The sequence below is a fragment of the Malania oleifera genome, chromosome 3, assembly GCF_029873635.1.
Source record: "Malania oleifera isolate guangnan ecotype guangnan chromosome 3, ASM2987363v1, whole genome shotgun sequence".
NCBI classification, from domain to species: Eukaryota; Viridiplantae; Streptophyta; class Magnoliopsida; order Santalales; family Ximeniaceae; genus Malania; species Malania oleifera.
In genome coordinates this window covers 6,941,648-6,960,357 of record NC_080419.1, presented here as the reverse complement: position 1 = coordinate 6,960,357, position 18,710 = coordinate 6,941,648, and the positions used below count along the sequence as shown (strand labels likewise).

Genomic DNA, 18,710 nt, shown 5'->3' with positions numbered 1-18,710 from the left:
ATAAAAAATTCTACCTATATCTTGCACAAATCTCCAAGTAAATCACTGGCTTAATATAAAAGTAGGATAACCATTATATTGTTTGTAAATTGTAATTGGCCTAATCTCAAAATCACCTTTCTAGAACTGTATTCTGTTCACCGTGGGGGCATCATGAGCTGACATGGTCTGTTGTGATTGGTTTTTGACATCACAAAAAACACGACCGCATCCAATCATGATTAGCCACGCCATTCCATACTACCACGCGGCAATAACTCTGTGTGTTCCTCTGTGCGTCTCACTTTCTCCGATTTTATTCTCTTAAAAAACCCGGCATTTCACTATTTGCATATACTCCTCCGGCAGTTGGTGTAAACAAATACGGATGAGTGTTGTTTGAATCAGAGAGAAGCGACTCGGGTGATGGGAGAGAGAAGCAAAGCAGAGGCAGATGTTACCGTTAGCTGAGGGCAGAGAGAGAAAGGGAAAGGGACAGGGCAATGGAAGTTCTGAATCGTTCCATTCCGATGTTGTCCGTCTTCTTATATTTGCTACTCTTCTTCGGCGAAACTCTTGCAGAAGGCGTCACCCCTGCGGAAGCCAAGCAGCTCAGAGACGAGGTACTCTCAAATTCAAAGTAGGGTTTTATTGGTATCGTCTTCTTCCTTGGTATCATCAACACTTGCAAACCATATTTCGCTTGATCTTCAATTGAAGAAACGGAAATTCTATGTTGATAATACTCATACTAATGGTGTTCGTGAAATTCTGATTATTTTAAGGGAATGATTCTGTGTAGTCATGTCCTTTAACTAATGAGGCTATTTAAAATTATGCTCCATTACATTACATCGAATCTGTAACTGTACTGTTTCCTTGAGTATACTACTGCACCATCCATTAATTAATCAAACAGCAATATGCCAGTCAAGAAATGAAAAATGATAGAAATGTTTGTTCACACTCAAATAAGTCCCATTAGTGTTGAGAGCAAAATTTTTATTGAACCTCATGAACTGTGCATTATTGTTACAAGTTGTATCTTTGACAATATGTTAAGAATATTTGACGAAAAAATTTAGAGGAAAGAAGAGGGACTTGTGCATAGTTTTTATTGACTTAAATAAAGCCTATGATACGGTACCTAGGGAAGATGTATGGTGGGTTCTAGAAAAAAAATTAGTTTGTGAGATGCCATTATGGATATGCAGGATTGAGTAATGACTAGTGTTAGGACACATAGAGCGTTTAGGGAGTTTTCAATCACAATAGGTGTACATCAAGGGTCTATTTCAACCTTTTGAGTCCTTATCTTTTTGCATTAGCGATGGATCAGCTCACTAGTGACATCCAAAATGAGGTTTCATGGTCAATGTTATTTGCAGATGAAAGAGTGTTGGGAGTTTCCAATCATAATAGGTGTACATCAAAGGTCTTTGCCTTGAGTCCTTATCTTTTTGCATTAGTAAAGGATGAGCTTACTAAGGATATCCAAAATGATATTCCATGTGTATATTGTATGCATATGGATTTGTCTTATTGATGAAACTAAAGGTGAATTGGAATCTAAGTTAGAATTATGGATAATCTTTAGAATATAGAAGATTAAAGTCAAACAGAAACAAGATACAAGACATAAAATGTAATTTTAGTCATTTATAGAGGAAAAATATAGAAAATATTAAACTTGATGAACAAGAAATTATTATTTTACCTTTGTTTGATTGAAAAAGAAGAGATTGTTAAAGAGAACAAGAATTACAAAAAGGAGCATACGGAACCCTCCTTAGAAGATGAACAAACAAAAACAAAGAAAAAAAAAATAGTGCTTCTTCCAATCACGCAGTAACATGAAAAAGAGACTTGTGTGAAGCAGCCTACAGCAAAAGCACACAATGAGGCCAAATATTGAATCCTATCCCAAAGCAAGATGAAGACATCCTCTATTCTATGAAAATGTGAGCATTCCTCTCCAACCATAACCCCCACAAAATAGCAGAAATTGCGACCTCGACAAAGCTGACCCATCTTTACCCTTCCAAAACTTTTAAATTAGATAGCCAAAAAACCCTCCACTGATTCCTAACACACCCAACTCTCTCTGAATCAGCCATGAAGGTAGTTCCACATGCTCCAGAAAAATAAGTAATGGAGAAAAAGGCGAGAGATAGAGTTTGAACCTTGAAAACAAAGAAAACAAACATTTGAAGACAAAGCCTTAAAAGGCCTCCAATTCAACAACAAATTGTTAGTGTTAACTTAATTAAGAACAACAAACTAAATAAATGCCTTGATCTTTGGGGGAACTTTGCATTCCAAATAGAACTATGGAGCGTGGAGGAAAAGTTTTTATGGGTCAAATACTTAAAAAAATAATTGTGGGAGTACTCCCTAAAGAATCAAGAATCCATGAATGATAGTTCCTCCTATTAGAAGAAATACTACCCTCCAACAAACATAATAAGGAGGTGAGCTCTAGCACCTAGAGCCCTATGAAAATGGAAATCATAAGAGAAATCCTCGTTTGAAATAAAAAATGAAGAAATAGATTCATTTTGCAAAGAGGATATATACAAACGAGGAAAAGAAGAGCAAAGCGAAGAACTTCCCACCCATATGTCTTCCCAAAATTGAATGTGAAATCCATTACGAACAAAAATATTTAGTGGAAGGAATAAAAGGGGATATAACTATTATTAGCACTAGTTGATTTTGACAAGGTGGATCTATTATGCAAGTTGAAGGAGAAATTGAAGAATGTAAGACATTGAGTTGACGCGGTTGGATAAAATGGAGAAATGTTTTGGGCATGTTACATGATAGTAGAATATCCTTAAAAATACAAGGAAAGTTCTATTTGACAGTTATATGACCAGATATACAATATGGATTGGAATGTTAGGCAACTAAGAAACAACATATCCAAAAAGTAAGAGTTTTTAAAATGAGAATTTTTATGATTTGATTAAAATGAATGACCTAACTTGAAGATAGGTCTTTTCCTCAATTTATAATACAAATTAAATACATTCTAATGACAATAATACCATTACTAATTCTCACTAATTAACATTCTAACACACTCAATAATAATAATACTACGACAAAACAACAACAACGAAACCAAGCCTTAAGTCCCACTATACGTGGTCGGCTATATGAATCCCTTTCTACCAAATTTATGTGGTCATGTACCATTTCTTTTGACAGATTCAAGACTATTTAATCCTTACTCACTATTTCATTCCAAGTTATTTTAAGTCTACCCTACTCCTACTATCCCCCACAGTAACTAACTCACTCATCCTCACTGGCGCACTATGTGACCTACTTTGCAAGTTTTCATACCATCTAAATCGTCCCTCCCATATCTTATCTTCTATAAGAGCTACACCTAATTTACCGCGAATATGTTAATTCCTTATTTAATCTTTCACTGTTATACCACTCATCCATCTAAGCATTCTCATTTCGGTAACTTTTACTTTTTGGATATTCTGTTTCTTCGTCACCCAACATTTTGATCCATATATCATAGTTGGTCCTATAGCTGTCCTTTAAAACTTCCCTTTTAATTTTAAGGGTATTCTACAATCACAAAGCACACTTGAAGCACTTCTCCATTTTACCCAACCTGCTTTAACTGTATGCATTATATCATCTTCAATTTCTCCTTCAGCTTGCATAATAGATCCAAGATATTGAAATCTTCAAGTGCTATTTATTTCTTCATCATCAAGTTTAACTTTGTCTCCAATATTCCTCCTATCATTACTGAAATTAAATTTCATATATTTTGTCTTATTTTTACTTATCCTAAAACCTCTAGATTCCAAAGCTTTTCTCCATAATTCTAACCTAGCCTCTACTCCTCCTCTAGTTTCATCAATGAATACAATATCATATGCAAACAACATACGCTATGGAACCTCATTTTGAATACACTTAGTCAGTTGGTCCATCACTAAAGCAAAAAGATAAGGGCTTAAAGTAGATCCCTAATGTACACCTATGGTGATTGGAAAATTCTCTAGTTTCTCCATCCATAGTCCTTACACTAGTCATTACTCCATCGTACATATACTTAACGACATCAGTGTACCTACTATATACAACATTTTTTTCTAAAACCCACCATAGAACTTCCCTAGGTATTCTATTATATGCTTTCTCAAGGTCAATAAATATCATATGCAAATCCCTCTTCTTTTCCCTAAACTTTTCCATTAATCTTCTTAAAAGATATATAGCTTCTATAGTAGATCTCCCAAGCATAAAACCAAATTGATTTTTTGAGACCTTCGTTTCTAACCTTAATCTTTGTTCAACTACCCTTTCCCATAGTTTCATCGTATGACTCATAAGTTTAATTCCACGATAGTTATTACAATTTTGAATATCTCCTTTATTTTTGTATATAGGTATTAAAGTGCTTTTCCTCCATCATCTGACATTTTCTTAGTTTTTATAATTATATTAAATAAATTAGTTAACCATATAATTTAGTTATCACCTAAGCATTTCCAAACTTCAATTGGGATGCTATCCAGTCCTATAGGTTTCCCATTTTTTATCTTTTTTTGTGCAAACGTAATTTCGTTAACTCTAATTTTGCAAATAAATCTCATATTTTTAGTCTTTTCCACATTTGTCAAATCTAAGTTTAAACCTTCTATTTGGTTTTTATTAAACAACTTACTAAAGTAACTTCGCCATCTTTCTTTTATGTCTTTGTCCTTAACCAAGACAATATCATCATCACTTTTTATACATTTTACATTTCTTAAGTCCTTAATAATAATAATATTAAAAGACATATATAACAACACTACCCCTCAAGCTGGAGCGTAAATGTCATATGCTCATAGCTGGTTACAAATGAATTTAACAGGAGCACCCCCCAACACTTTGGTAAAAAATTAGCAAGCTGCATGTCCGACTTCACATAAGCTGTATTAATGAGCTTTTGCACAAGATTCTCCAGAAAAAAGTGGCAATCAATGTGCTTCATCCACTTATGAAAGACTGGGCTGGAGGCAATATGAAGAGCAACTTGATCATCACACTTCAACTTTATAGACTGAGAATGCGAAAAATCCAATTCTTCCAACATGTTCTTCAACTAGACAAGTTCACAAGCAGTGTGAGCCATAGGTCTATATTCTGATTTAGCACTTGACCTTGCTACCACAGTTTGTTTCTTACTCTTCCAAGAAACCAAAATTTTCACCAATCAAGATACAATACCCGGTGGTGGATCTCCAATCGGAAGGCGATCCAGCTCAATATGCATTTGTATATCCATGGATATAAGTGTGACCTTGATCACGATATAAAAGACCTCTCTCAGGTGCACCTGTGAGATATCTTAAGATGCGAATTACTGCATCCCAATGACTTGTCCTCCGAGAATCTAGAAATTGACTCACAACACTTATTGCAAAAAGATATATTCAACCGAATAATTGTGAGATAATTCAACTTTCCAACAAGTCTTCGGTTTTGTACATGATTAGGTAGCAAATCACCCATATCTGGTATTAACTCTCTATTGGGATCCATGGGTGTATCAACCAGTTTAGATCCCAACAAGCTAGTTTCATCCAATAGATCAAGAACATACTTCCTTTGTGACACAACAGTTTTGATACGAGATCTAGATACTTCTATACCCAAGAAGTATTTTAATGGTCCCAAATCTTTGGTTTCAAACTTAGGCTATAGAAAAATTTTGAGACTCTAAATACCTTTATCATCATCACTTGTAATAATAGTATCATCCACATAAACAACAAGAAGGATCCTACTCGATGAAGTATGCCAATAAAACACAGAATGATCCACAACACACCGTCGAAGACCGAACTCAATTACTGACCAAACCATGTTTTGGGAGATTGTTTTAAACCATATAAAGCCTTCAAGGTTTTAGGTGAAGTGGTAATCTAACATGGTATCAAAGCTGGTTACTGGGAGGTCTTGGGTTCTACTCTTGTTGTCTGCATTTATTGTGTGGTGTTTAAAAAAAAAAATTATCATGTTCCCTGTCATGGGTGTTGTTTATCGTGTGTTTATCTCTCCACATGCTGTTAGGATGCACGTGCAGGGGAGTGTTAAAGCTTAATATACATTGTTGGCCCACTACCTAATAGATTAAGTTTTTAGGTAAAGTGGTAATCTAACATGTGATGCTTGATACTGTTGGAACTTGGAATACTCTTCCTTTAACATAGATACAATACGTTGCCCCCCACTCGACCCAAAGGTGAGGATCGGTGGTGGCTGCATTGGCTGCCCCCAAAGGCGTGAAGTCAGTGGTGGCTGCATTGGCAACACATGAAAGTCCGCTGTGAAGATCCCTACACTGCTCAATGGTATGATTATTCCACCTGCAATGAGTACACTTGCGAGGAGTACCTTTTCCTTGTGCATCTCAACCACTATGACCACTCGAACCATCGTTATAAATTTTGCGTTTATTTGGTAAAGAACTAGAATCACCCTGTGTAGCAAAGGCTGTGTCCTCTTAGAGCCAGATGCAAAAGGAGGAGAATGCGTGCTAAAGGAAGCGCGAAGGACATCAAAATAAACATTTGCAAATGATGGCAGCTTGGCACTACTAAGTATTTGAGACCGAACTGCCTCAAAGTCAGGTCTCAAGCCTGCTAGAACACGAAGAACTGTCATTTGCTCCCGTTAATTCTGCATCTCACGAACGTTGGTAGTTATAGGTTGCACGATGTTAAGCTCCCCATAAATACGCTTCTCTCCAAAATAATCTGCAATACTCCTATCTCCTTGTTATAACTGAAAGTATTCTTGGGATAAATCATACATACATATAATGTTACTGGAGTATTGAAGTTTGACATAATCCCAAATCTCCTTGAACATATCTAGATGCATATACATCTGTGCAATTAGTGGCTCCATCGAATTCCATAAAAGGGAAACAATAAAGGCCTCTTCTTGAACCCACATGCCATTTCTCTTCTCATAAGAAGAATCAGATTGGAGCAAGTGGTCAAATTTCCCAAATCCAGCTAAATAAATCCGAATAGCTTTAGACCATTGAAAGCAGTTCTTTCCATCCAACTTTTGAGTTGTTATTTGTGGCAAGGATGTAGGAAACAAATTTTTGGGATTCATAGGTTCCATCCCAAAACTCCGCCCATGATGCACTTAATATCTTAATTTTTTCACACATAGCCAGTCCCAAGCCTGGGTAAAGGAGGAGGGTTGCGTTAGGTAGCTGACAGCCAACGTAAAATTTGTCAAATCTCTATGATATGAATCCTTACCGAATATTTGTTGGGGCGTCCCTTACGAGTGACGTGTTGCACTTGTACCACCCGGGTGTAGCGAAAAGTGGGCGAGGGTGGGTTAGGTCATCGCCCCGAAGCGATGCACCGTGTTGGTGATTGGGTACGGTGTCAAATATGCGAGGGTTCCTACATAATTCTGGATGTGGGCAGGTAAAGACGTTAGTTCAAGAAATTAGGATTAGATTAGTAACTTGGAATATAGGGACACTTACGGGTAAAAGCATGGAAATTGTGGATACAATGATCAGAAGAAGAATTAATATAATTTGCCTTCAAGAAACTAAGTGGGTGGGGAAGAAAGCTAGAGAAATTGATAAATCAAGATTTAAAGTTTGGTACACTTGAAAAGAAAAACATAAGAATGGAGTAGGAATTATTATAGACAAAAACTTAAAAGATAGCATTGTTGATGTAAATAAAGTAGGGGATAGAATTATAAAAATCAAGATGGTATTAGGACAAGAGATAATAAATATCATTAGTGCTTATTCTTCTCAAGTCGGCTTAGCAGAAAACCTTAAAAGACAATTTTGGGTAGATATGGATAGCATTATACAAGGCATACCAGGGACTGAGAAAATATTTATTGGAGGAGATCTGAATGGACACGTTGGAAGGGACAATAAAAATTATGAGAGGATACATAGAGGATATGGATATGGAGACAAAAATGAGTCTGGGGAGATGATCTTAGAGTTCGCTATGTCATATGATTTTAGTATAATGAATACTTGCTTTAAGAAGACATAAGAACACTTAATAACGTTTAAAAGTGGACAAAATAGAAGTCAAATAGATTTTTTTTTAACTAGGAGGGTAGATCGTTTATCATGCAAAGATTGTAAAGTTATTTTAGGTGAAAGCCTAACCACACAACATAGAGTATTAGTGTTAGATATATGTATTAAAAAATGGAAGAAAATAATAAAATAAACCAGTGTAAGAGAATTAGGTGGTGGAACATAAAATGGGAAAATATAATAAAATTTAAAGATAAAATGATCAAAGATGGAGATTGGACTATAGAGGATGGGATAGATACAAATATTCTTTGGAGTAGATTAGCTAGCTCTATTAAAAAGATAGCAAAAGAGATTTTAGGTGAATCAAGGGAAAGATTCTCAAATAGCAAAGAAAACTCATGGTGGGATAAAGAGGTACAAAAAGCCATAAAGATAAAACGAATTTCGTATAAAACGTGGCAAAAATGTAGAAACAGGGATAACTTTGAAAAAGTATAAGAAGGCAAGAAAAGATGCAAAAAAGGCCGTTAGTGAAGCTAAATACAGATCATTTAATAGTTTGTATGATAGATTAGATGCAAAAGAAGGGGAAAGAGATATATTTAAACTTGCTAAAGCTAGAGAGAGGAAGAGTAAGGACTTAGGAAATGTAAAATTTATAAAAAATGAGGATGGCATTGTTTTGGTTAAGGACGAAGACATTAAAGAAAGATGACGAAGTTACTTTAGTAAGTTGTTTAATGAAAACCAAATAGAAGGTTTAAACTTAGAATTTTCAAATGAAGAAAAGATTAAAAATATGAGATTTATTCACAAAATTAGAGTTAACGAAGTTAAGTTTGCACTAAAAAAGATGAAAAATGGGAAAGGTATGGGACCAGATAACATCCCAATTGAAGTTTGGTTTTGCTTAGGTAATAACGGAATTATATGGTTAACGAATTTTTTTAATCAATTATAAAAACTAAGAAAATGCCAGATGAATGGAGGAAAAACACTTTAATACCTATATACAAAAATAAAGGAGATATTCAAAATTGTTATAACTATCATGAAATTAAACTTATGAGTCATACGATGAAACTATGGGAAAGGGTAGTTGAACAAAGATTATGGTTAGAAACGAAGGTCTCAGAAAATCAATTTGGTTTAATGCCTTGGAGATATATATCTTTTAAGAAGATTAATGGAAAAGTTTAGGGAAAAGAAAAGGGATATGTACGATATATACTGATGTCATTACGGATATGTACGATGAAGTAATGACTAGTGTAAGGACTATAGATGGAGAAACTAGAGAATTTTCAGTCGCCATAGTTGTACATCAAGGATCAATTGACTAAGAATATTCAAAAGGAGGTTCCATGGTGTATGTTGTTTGCAAGTGATATTGTATTAATTGATGAAACTGGGGACGGAGTAGAGGCTGAGTTGAAATTATGGAGAGAAGTTTTGGAATCTAGAGGATTTAGGATAAGTGAAAATAAGACTAAATATATGAAATGTAATTTTAGTAATGATAGGAGGAATATTGGAGACAAAGTTAAACTTGATGATGAAGAAATAAATAGCACTTGTAGATTTTGATACCTTGGATCTATTATGCAAGCTGAAGGAGAAATTGAACATGATGTAATGCATAGAGTTAAAGCAGATTGGGTAAAATGGAGAAGTGCTTCAAGTGTGCTATGTGATCGTAGAATTCCCTTAAAATTGAAAGGGAAGTTTTATAGGATAGCTATAAGACCAGTTATGCTATATGGATTGAAATGTTGGGCGACAAAGAAGCATAATATCCAAAAAGTAAAAGTTGCCGAAATGAGAATGCTTAGATGGATGAGTGGTATAATATTGAAAGATAAATTAAGGAATGAACATATTCATGGTAAGTTAGGTGTAGCTCCTATAGAAGATAAGATAAGGGAGGGACGACTCATATGGTATGGACACTTGCAACGTAGGCCACATGGTGCACCAGTGAGGAAAAAGGAGTTAGTTACTGTGTGGGGGGTAGTAGAAGGGATAGGGGTAGACCTAAAATAACTTGGGAGGAGATAGTGAGTAAGGATTTAATATCCCTGAATCTGTCAAAAGAAATGGTATATGATTGCATAAATTGGCGGAAAAGGATTCATATAGCTGACCCCACTAGTGGGACTTAAGGCTTGGTTTTGTTTTTTGTTGTAGGTTCCATCCCAACACTCACAAATCAGAAATCACACCAAAAGCAAGACGAACAATCAAAACTAATCGGGACAATCACAAACTATGTGAAGCGCCATCACAACAACAGATGACGTGAACAACTCATAGATGTATATAGCACTGCCACAGCACTCACAAATCAGCAACCACACCAAACATTGGAAGAACAATCAATAATCGAGACAATCACAAACTATGTGAAGCACCAACACAACCACAGATGAGGTGAACAACTTACCAACGTATATAGCACTGCCACAGCCTCACAACTGAACATATCAACGCTGCCACGGCTCCAAAAAACTCACAAAAAAGCCTTCACAAACCTTAAACAGAAATGAACAGATTATCACGAGTGCATGGTCGAAAAAGGGTTAATTTTTGAGCAAAATACTGGCCTAACAACTTGATAGTATAGCCTAAAGAAGGAATCAGAGCATGGCAGAGGAAAAAAGAAGAAAAGGAACTTCACTCGTGCGCTGGTGCGTGGAGTCGGCCCTAACGGCATTTGGCTGGCGCATGAGGTGACCTCTGGTGATGGGTTTTTGTGGGGTGGTCCCCCGGGGGGGTGGGGGGGGGGGGGGTGGGGGTTTGTCCATTTGTGGGTATATGGTTGGATTTATGAAATAATATGGGATAGAGGTGGATCTGGAAAGAACGGCCGTGGGAATGGTGTTTTCCGGCTATGGCTGAAGGGAATAGGGTTTAGGTTGGATCACCCTCTGATACCATGTTAAGATTTGATTAAAATGAATGATGTAACTTGAAGATAGGTCTCTTCCTCTATTTAAAATACAAATTAAACACATTTTAATGACAATAATACCGTTACCAACTCTCACTAATTATCATACTAACACATTCAATAATAATAATGCTAAAAGACATATATAACCTCTAAGAAGAATCCTAAGGTGGATGAAGATAAATCAAGGAATGAAAATATTTGTGGTAAGTTAGATGTAGCAATTGGAGAAAATAAGATTAGGAAAGGGTGGTTAAGATGGTTTGAGCACCTACAAATCTGCAATGTAGGTGAAATATTGCCTAACAGTGCTAGTTAATATTTGTAGCAGTAGGTTGGGGAGGGATAGACCTAGAGTAACTTGAATAGAGGTGGTAAGGATTTGAAAGCCCTTCATATCACGTGGAATCTCAAAATAGGATTCATATGGCTAATCGAACTAGTCGGACCTAAGGGTTCTTTGTCATCTTCTTCCTGTTGTTATCTTTGATAATTTGTTAGTGTTAGGGTATTGTTCAAGACTCTAGGTAAAGAATGAAATTTATTCAGCAGATAGCAACATTATATGTATGCTGTACCTGTAAACACACAAGCACAGAAGTGCGCGCGCATGCATGCACGCATTTATAATGTACATAAATGTGCACACACACACGCATGCATGCATATGAAATGTGAATGAAACACCAATGAAATGGACAGCTCTCCAAGTTATTAAATAATGATGGCAGTGATACTGCAGCCATTTGAAGATTTATAAACCCTGCCATTAACTTCCACACAAGCCACTTGCAGTTTGAAAAATATGAGGTCAAGAGGTAAAATTACTAAACATTATGTAGGCAACAAAATTTCATGCATTTGTGGAAGTTTGTGGTCTGCATATTGTTTGGAGGATTTCCTCCTCCTCATGGCACAATCCTTTCCAAAATGCAAGTGGCATTGTGGTGGAAGTTAATGGTAGGCTTTATAAATCTGGAAATGGTTGCAGTCATTTTTTTGTCATGGAGAGCTATCCATTTTATTCGCATTTCGTTGATTTTTTGTCTTATTGTTTTAATGACCAATGAAATTTGATTGTTCTAGCTATGTTTGGTATGTCATACACTGTTATTCCCATGTTTGTTGGATGATACAACATATTTTGGTTCTTTCTCTGGGCTTAATTTTTTAACCATCTGTGTTGGGGATGATTATGACAATCCAAGCAGCAGCTGTGGTGGCCTGCCCCCTTAGAACTTATTTTGGGATTGGCCCTTAATGATCAGAAAATGGATACTTTGTAAATTTTTTGGACTATTAATATGAGTTAGTCTTATGTATCAATGGCATTTTGTTGGTAGTTGATGGAGTACTTCTATGCTTTAGGTGCGTGGAATGTTCTATCATGCCTTTGATGGGTATATGGAGCATGCTTTCCCACTTGATGAGTTAAGACCTCTGTCATGCGGGGGAGAAGATACGCTTGGCGGTTATGCCTTAACTCTAGTAAGATGAAGCTTTCTTTCTCTTCTTTTTTAGCCTTCTTTCAATAAATTTTTTGTGTAATGTTGCACCATACATTGTCACAGATCGACTCCTTAGACACGTTGGCTTTATTTGGTGACCGAGAGCACTTTGCTGCCTCTGTTGAATGGATTGGGAAAAATCTGCAGTTTGATATTGTGAGTATTTTTTTTTTATTATTGATGTGACATGCATACAATTTTGGGACGATATGTTGTATGTTTTACTTTGAAGGCATTTCAAAATTAATATCAAGTAGTTATACTGCAATGATGAGGCACATTTCAAGTCGCTGTATTGGTTGGTTTCCCCCAGGGAGAGAGGGGGGGGGGGGGGTTGATGGAATGAAGATCTTGAGTTGGAATGTTAGGGGTCTGGGGCTTCCTTAGTAAGCGTCATTAGATTAAAGAGATCAGTGCTAATTCTGCCCCAGATGTTGTTATGATTCAAGAGTCCAAAGTAGAGGAGGGCAATGGCTTTCTTGTTAGAAGTGTTTGGGAGTCTAGATTCAAAGATCAGGTTTAGTTAGCTTCCACAGGATCCTTGAGGGCATTGTTCCTAGTAAAATAGATGTTCTTATTGGTTCCTTTTTTGTGTCTGTTTTTTTTCTTTTTTTTTGGATGTTAAAGGAAAGGGACGATGGTGGTTTACCTCAGGTTGTGGACCAAATATCCCCTGTTTGAGGGGTATTTTGTTGGAAGAACTAGTTGCAGTCTATGGGTTGTGCTCCCCCCCCCCCCCCCCCCAAAATTGGGTTTTGGGGGTTGATTTTAATATTATAAGATCCGCTAATGAGAAATTGGAAGGCTTTAGGATTACCCCTAGTATGAGGGGTTTTGATAATTTTATTAGGGAGTGTGATCTAAGAGATGGTCCTCTCTTGAATGTCCAATTTACTTGGTTAGCTGAGGGTACTAGATCAGTGGCTACTAGAATTGATAGGTTTTTGTTTACCATTGATTGGGAAGATACTTTTCCCACTCCTATTCAAAAAGTACTTCCTAGAGTGGTTTCTGACCATTGTCCTTTGATTCTTGAATCAAATTCGTTAAATGGGATCCTACTCCGTTTAGATTTGAAAATATGTGGTTGGCCCATCTTGATTTTTAGAACCGGGTTAGGACTTAGTGGCGAGAGTGCTCTGTGGAAGGTTGGGAAGGTTTTTGTTTTATGAAAATATTGAACTGTTTGAGAGAAAAAATTAAAACATTGGAATTTGGACATTTTTGGTGATTTTCATTCTTGGAAGAAAGGTATTCTTGAGGAAATGGGCGCAACTTGCGCAAGTGACAGAGTGGCTGAGGGACCTCTTTCAAAGGATATTGTCAAAGTAGAGCTTGTACAGATTTAATTAAAATTACAATCAACCATAATTGTTAAAAATATATTGAGATTAAAAAATATAGATAAATATGCAAATAAAAATTAATATTATTATTTTGGTTATTTAGTTCTTTGGTTTGGTTTTTATTAGGAAAACTGAAATCGGGAAACTAAACTAAAATATATAACGGTTCAGTTTCAGGCTGGTTTTTGGTTTTCCAACAATTTTTGTACACCCCTAATTGTGGAAAACAATTTGCATTTTCCATTTTAGTTTTCTAAAAAATTACAAAAATGTTATCTAATTTTTCATTTTTTACAACATTTGTATGAAATAAATGAACACTAATAAAATTTTTTGACACTATTAACTTTTGGAATAGTTTTATTTTTCATTTCTTATTTTCCAAATAATTACAAAAATGCCACCTTGTTTTCCAATTTTCTAAATTTATATGGGAAAATTGGAAAACATCTTTTTATTATTTTCTAGATTTCTAACTCTTACTTTGCGTATGGGATTGTGGAACTCAGATCATTGACTTTGATTTGTGTGGATTTTGTATTCAGTCTCTCCAAAATCCACACAAATTCAAATTTACAAGCCTCAAATTCCATGATCCCAAATAAGACCTTATATAATTTTTGAAAAATTGGGAAACAACTTGTCTTTTTTGTAATTATTTTGAAATCTATAAATAAAAAATGATAGACTGTTTTACACTTTTAAACAAACTCTTTATTTTCTACCTTTTTACTATGAATCTTGAAAACTAAAAAATAAGCTGTACTTCTTTGGAAAACTGAAAAATGGAAAATGGAAAATGTTTTTCACAACTAAACAGGCCCTTATTATTTTGAGGAGCATGGTTTTAAATCATGGTAGCAGATAGCATAACGTAATAGTTATAGAATAAAGCGGGAGTAGCGGATGTTACATAAAGGAAAGCGGCTGTAATGGCTGTGAATTTTTTTCAAGCACACACAACCTTATGCATATTAGTTTTTGCATGTTTTAATGTTTTAACTCTTCTTAGAAAGAGTTAGTGTATTTTGGATTCTTTAGTTCAACTAACTAAGCTGTTTGGTAAGGGCAAGAAATTTCCATTTGTTTTAAATGACCATTGAAAGAGAATTATGTATGTGTGTGTATTTATACTTTTCCGTTATATCTGTGATAAATTAATTAATAAAACAGAATACATTATACACGATTAATTTATTAAACACATAAGACATACGAATAAGACAAATATATAGTAACTAGAAAAGAAAAGAAGGTTGAAATTGAAAAATATGGAACATGAATTTCAAATTGCTAATATTATCAAAATAAAATATTTTCTTTGCAAATTAGTATTATCAAGTTGTTATTAATGCATCTCTTTTGTGTATTAAAAAAATATATTAAGTTTTGTATCATTGTCATCCTCATTATAATCTTTTCCCCACTTTCTTCCCAATGTACATTGATAATGATTTATGAAGGAGGGGAAAAAACAAAAGTGAGAAGATTTTTGAAAAATAGAATAAAATTTTTTTCCCACAACAGTCCTGCAGCGGTTACGTAACGGCCATAGCGGCCTTTATGTAACAGTTGTAGTTTGTAACGGCACTAGTGGCGTGATTTTTCTTCCCACCTATTTTTCGATGTGTAACAGTATCGGGAACCCAAAAAAATGTTACACAATGACGTTAAGTAACAGTTGTGGCTGTTATTTAAAACCATGAATGAAGAAGGTGTATATTTGGCTGTGATTAATCAATGTTGGGATGGGTTATTACCTAATCCTGTGGAGGAGGTTAATGCGCAGGATGTGGGTGCTAAAACTTCTGGCTGAAATGGTTTTTTGACTAGAGGATCATGGAGGGAATGGAGTTTGGTTGGATGGGGCTAAGTGAAAAACAAATAAAAGCCAGTGGGTACTGGCAAAGCTTCAGAGCTCTATTAATTACAAAGGGAAGGACTTAAAGAGGGGTTCTTCTTAATCAGGGTTGGCTATTTTTTGTAGTTTTTTTAGTTTCTTTTTCCTTTATTTTCTGAATGTGTCAATATGTTCCTTCATCAATGGCATTGGCAAGGAAAAGTACACTCTCGCTTGTCTCAATTATGTGAAGTCTGCAACACTAAAGAATAGTTTATTCTTTATTTAAAATTATTTTTTTGATGGTATTGTTGCGCATGCTCCTAACTCGCAGGAGTTGTATTTCTTGCTTGTTTTTTAAAATTCCAGCGTGGATTTCTAGAAAGCTTGAGAGAATCATGAGATATTTCTTGTGGTCTGGTGTGCGGAGTTGTAGGGATCATTTAGTGATCTGGGTTGAGGTTTGTATGTCTAAAAAGGAGTGGGGTGCTGGGTCTTGGTAACTTGGGGTCTAAAACACTGCCCTTTTAGCTAAATGGTTATGGCATTTCCCTTAGAATGTACTTCCCTTTGGCATAGAGTTATAAGAAGTTTGTTTGCGTTGGATGAAAATGATTGGGATATCAATGCTAGTTTGAGATGTTCTTTGGGGAGTCTGTGGAGGTTTATTTCTCAGAATCTCAGATTTATTCTCTATTCACTCCTCACACTAAACTTGTGGTTGGGAGGCTCCTGGAATCGTTTTTGGAAGGACTCTTGGCTTGGGAATGCTTCTTTTTCCACATCTTTCCCTCGTTTTTTAGATTGAACTTTGAGCCGAATAGAGTTATTTCTTTCTTTGTTGGCAATTTGAGTAGTCCTTTGGTTTCTTGGAATCTCCACTTCGGAAGACCTTTGAATGATAGGGAGATGGTGGTGTTGTCATCCTTGTTGTCCTTATTGAACAACTGTAACCTGTCCTTGGGAAGGGATGTTCATTCATGGGTCTTTGGATGTTAGGATTGTTTTCTTGCAAATCATTCTTTGAATTCTTGATCTGTTCCAACTCTTCTTTTCCTCCCTATCCTATCATTTGGAAGGCCAAAGTACCCCCAAAAATTAAGGCTTTTACATGGTTGCTTGTGCTTAACAAAATTAATACCGATAACTTGCTGCAGATTAGGAGACCTTTGAAGGCTCTCTCTCCAGATGTTTGCATGTTCTGTTATAGGAATTCCGAGACAGCATCTCATTTCTTTTTGCATTGCGAATTTTCTTGGAGGATTTGGAACAAACTGTTCGGTGTCATGTATGAGAGTTGGGTTTGTCCTTTTTTGGTGATGATTTGTTAGCCACCTCCTTTGCAGGTTTTGGAAGAAGGAAGGATAGGGCAGCATTGTGGAAATGAGGCATATAGCTGCATATTTGCAGTCTTATGGGGTTTATGGTTGGAACATAATGCACAGATATTTTCTGGGAAGAAGTTAAATTGTGTACTGTTGTGGGAAAATATTCAGTATATGGTTTCTTTGTGGTGTGTTGGGTTTTAGGGGTGCTAGTTTTTTGGATTTAAAAAGAGATTGGAGGAGCTTGCTTGTTTGATGATTTTCTCTCTTTGTTGTTCTTAGTTCTTTATTTCTGATTTGTTCTAGTTTTTTATCAGGAAATGTCTTATTCTCCCTCCTGTAAATTCTTTGCCTTTTAATTAAATTTTCTTTTGCTATAAAAAAAATGTTTAGATGGATAGTTTGTTAGAATTTTGAAGCCTAGGCTGAAGAGGACAGGTCTCACTTCTAAGAAGGAACAATTTTAATCCAAGTAAAATTGTTCATGCTAGTTTGACTAGTGTATGGTTATTTTAATCAAGTGCTTCCGTGTAAATTTTTTTTTGAGTTGTGACCCTGAGGTTGAAGCCTATATGAGTACTGGAACTGCCTAATTTTAATTAGACTGGGATTTTGGGATTAATTGTGACTTTCTTGGTGATCCCTTGTTCTTCATCTCTTCTTTCCCCCACCTCTTCTTTCTGTCCACACAGGCACACCTTCACCATCTAAAATATAGTTTATAAGCTGTATTAGACTGTATTGACCTGTTTTTGGTACTTGGTAGTTGGCAGTAGGGCAGATATTGACCTGACAGTTATGTGTTCTAGCAGTTCGGACATAACTTTTATTTTATTTTATTTTCAAAAAATGTGCTGCAGAACAAGAGTGGTGTTTCCCTTTCTGTTAAAAAAATATCAAGTGTTTATTATTTTAAAATACGCACATGTCGGACATTCCTCGTTTATAGATCATGGAAAGTGGCGACATGAATACAACACTTGTGCTTGTGTTGGCTGGTCATGTGCAGTTCTATTTTGTTTTGTTTTGTTTGTTTGTTTGTTTTTTTTCATAATTTTTTTGTTTCTTCCTATTATGTTTGTCGATATATTGCATAGTTTATGGATAGAATGGATAACGACTAAAAGGATGAAAATATATGGTGAAGAAGGAAGTCACTCCCTTTAAATTCCCAATTTTATTTCCGTCCTAGTTAACAGAAGTGGATGGATGGTAGCGATTTCCTGAAATGCCCGTTCATTCCATTTACACAGCACATTAATTAGGGTAAAGTGGTAAATTTCCATATATTTCCTTCCATTCCTTCAGAGATTTTCTGAGCATCATATACTTCTTTCCTTTCCATTCTTTACGTTTTCTTCCAGTCCAGTCCTCTTTTTTTCCACTCAATCATTAGTAAGTTATCCAGAGTCCAAACAAAGTGGCAACTGTAAAGCTGTGTTTAAGATTTTCTTTTTCTGTTTCTCTTTACTTGATTCTCCATCAGCATGCTCTCTATATGATCTTCCAACAATCCAACCAAATAAGAGAAATTTTTGAAATTATGGTTTGTCATTATAGAGGTGACTATGCAGAACTTTTATGTATCATTGGGGGTCTCAATATTAATGCTTCATAGTTTCTTTCTCTTTCTTCTTGTTTGAATTAGTTTTTTAGATTTCTCTTTTATTTTTAGTTGTTACTATGCATAT

At 35.5% G+C, this 18,710-nt stretch overlaps 1 protein-coding gene across 2 annotated transcripts in view; it reads left to right on the top strand.

Moving 5' to 3' along the window:
- Positions 1-249: 249 nt before the first annotated feature.
- The window catches only part of LOC131152384 (alpha-mannosidase I MNS4), a 124,139-nt gene continuing 105,678 nt past the window's right edge, over positions 250-18,710 (top strand). The window contains exons 1-3 of one of the 2 annotated variants that reach the window (XM_058104235.1): positions 250-602; positions 12,369-12,488; positions 12,572-12,664. In XM_058104235.1, the coding sequence (XP_057960218.1) occupies positions 483-602; positions 12,369-12,488; positions 12,572-12,664 (333 nt within the window). In that variant the 5' untranslated portion in view covers positions 250-482. The remainder of the gene's footprint in view (positions 603-12,368; positions 12,489-12,571; positions 12,665-18,710) is intronic. The other variant, XM_058104236.1, reaches the window with a different exon arrangement.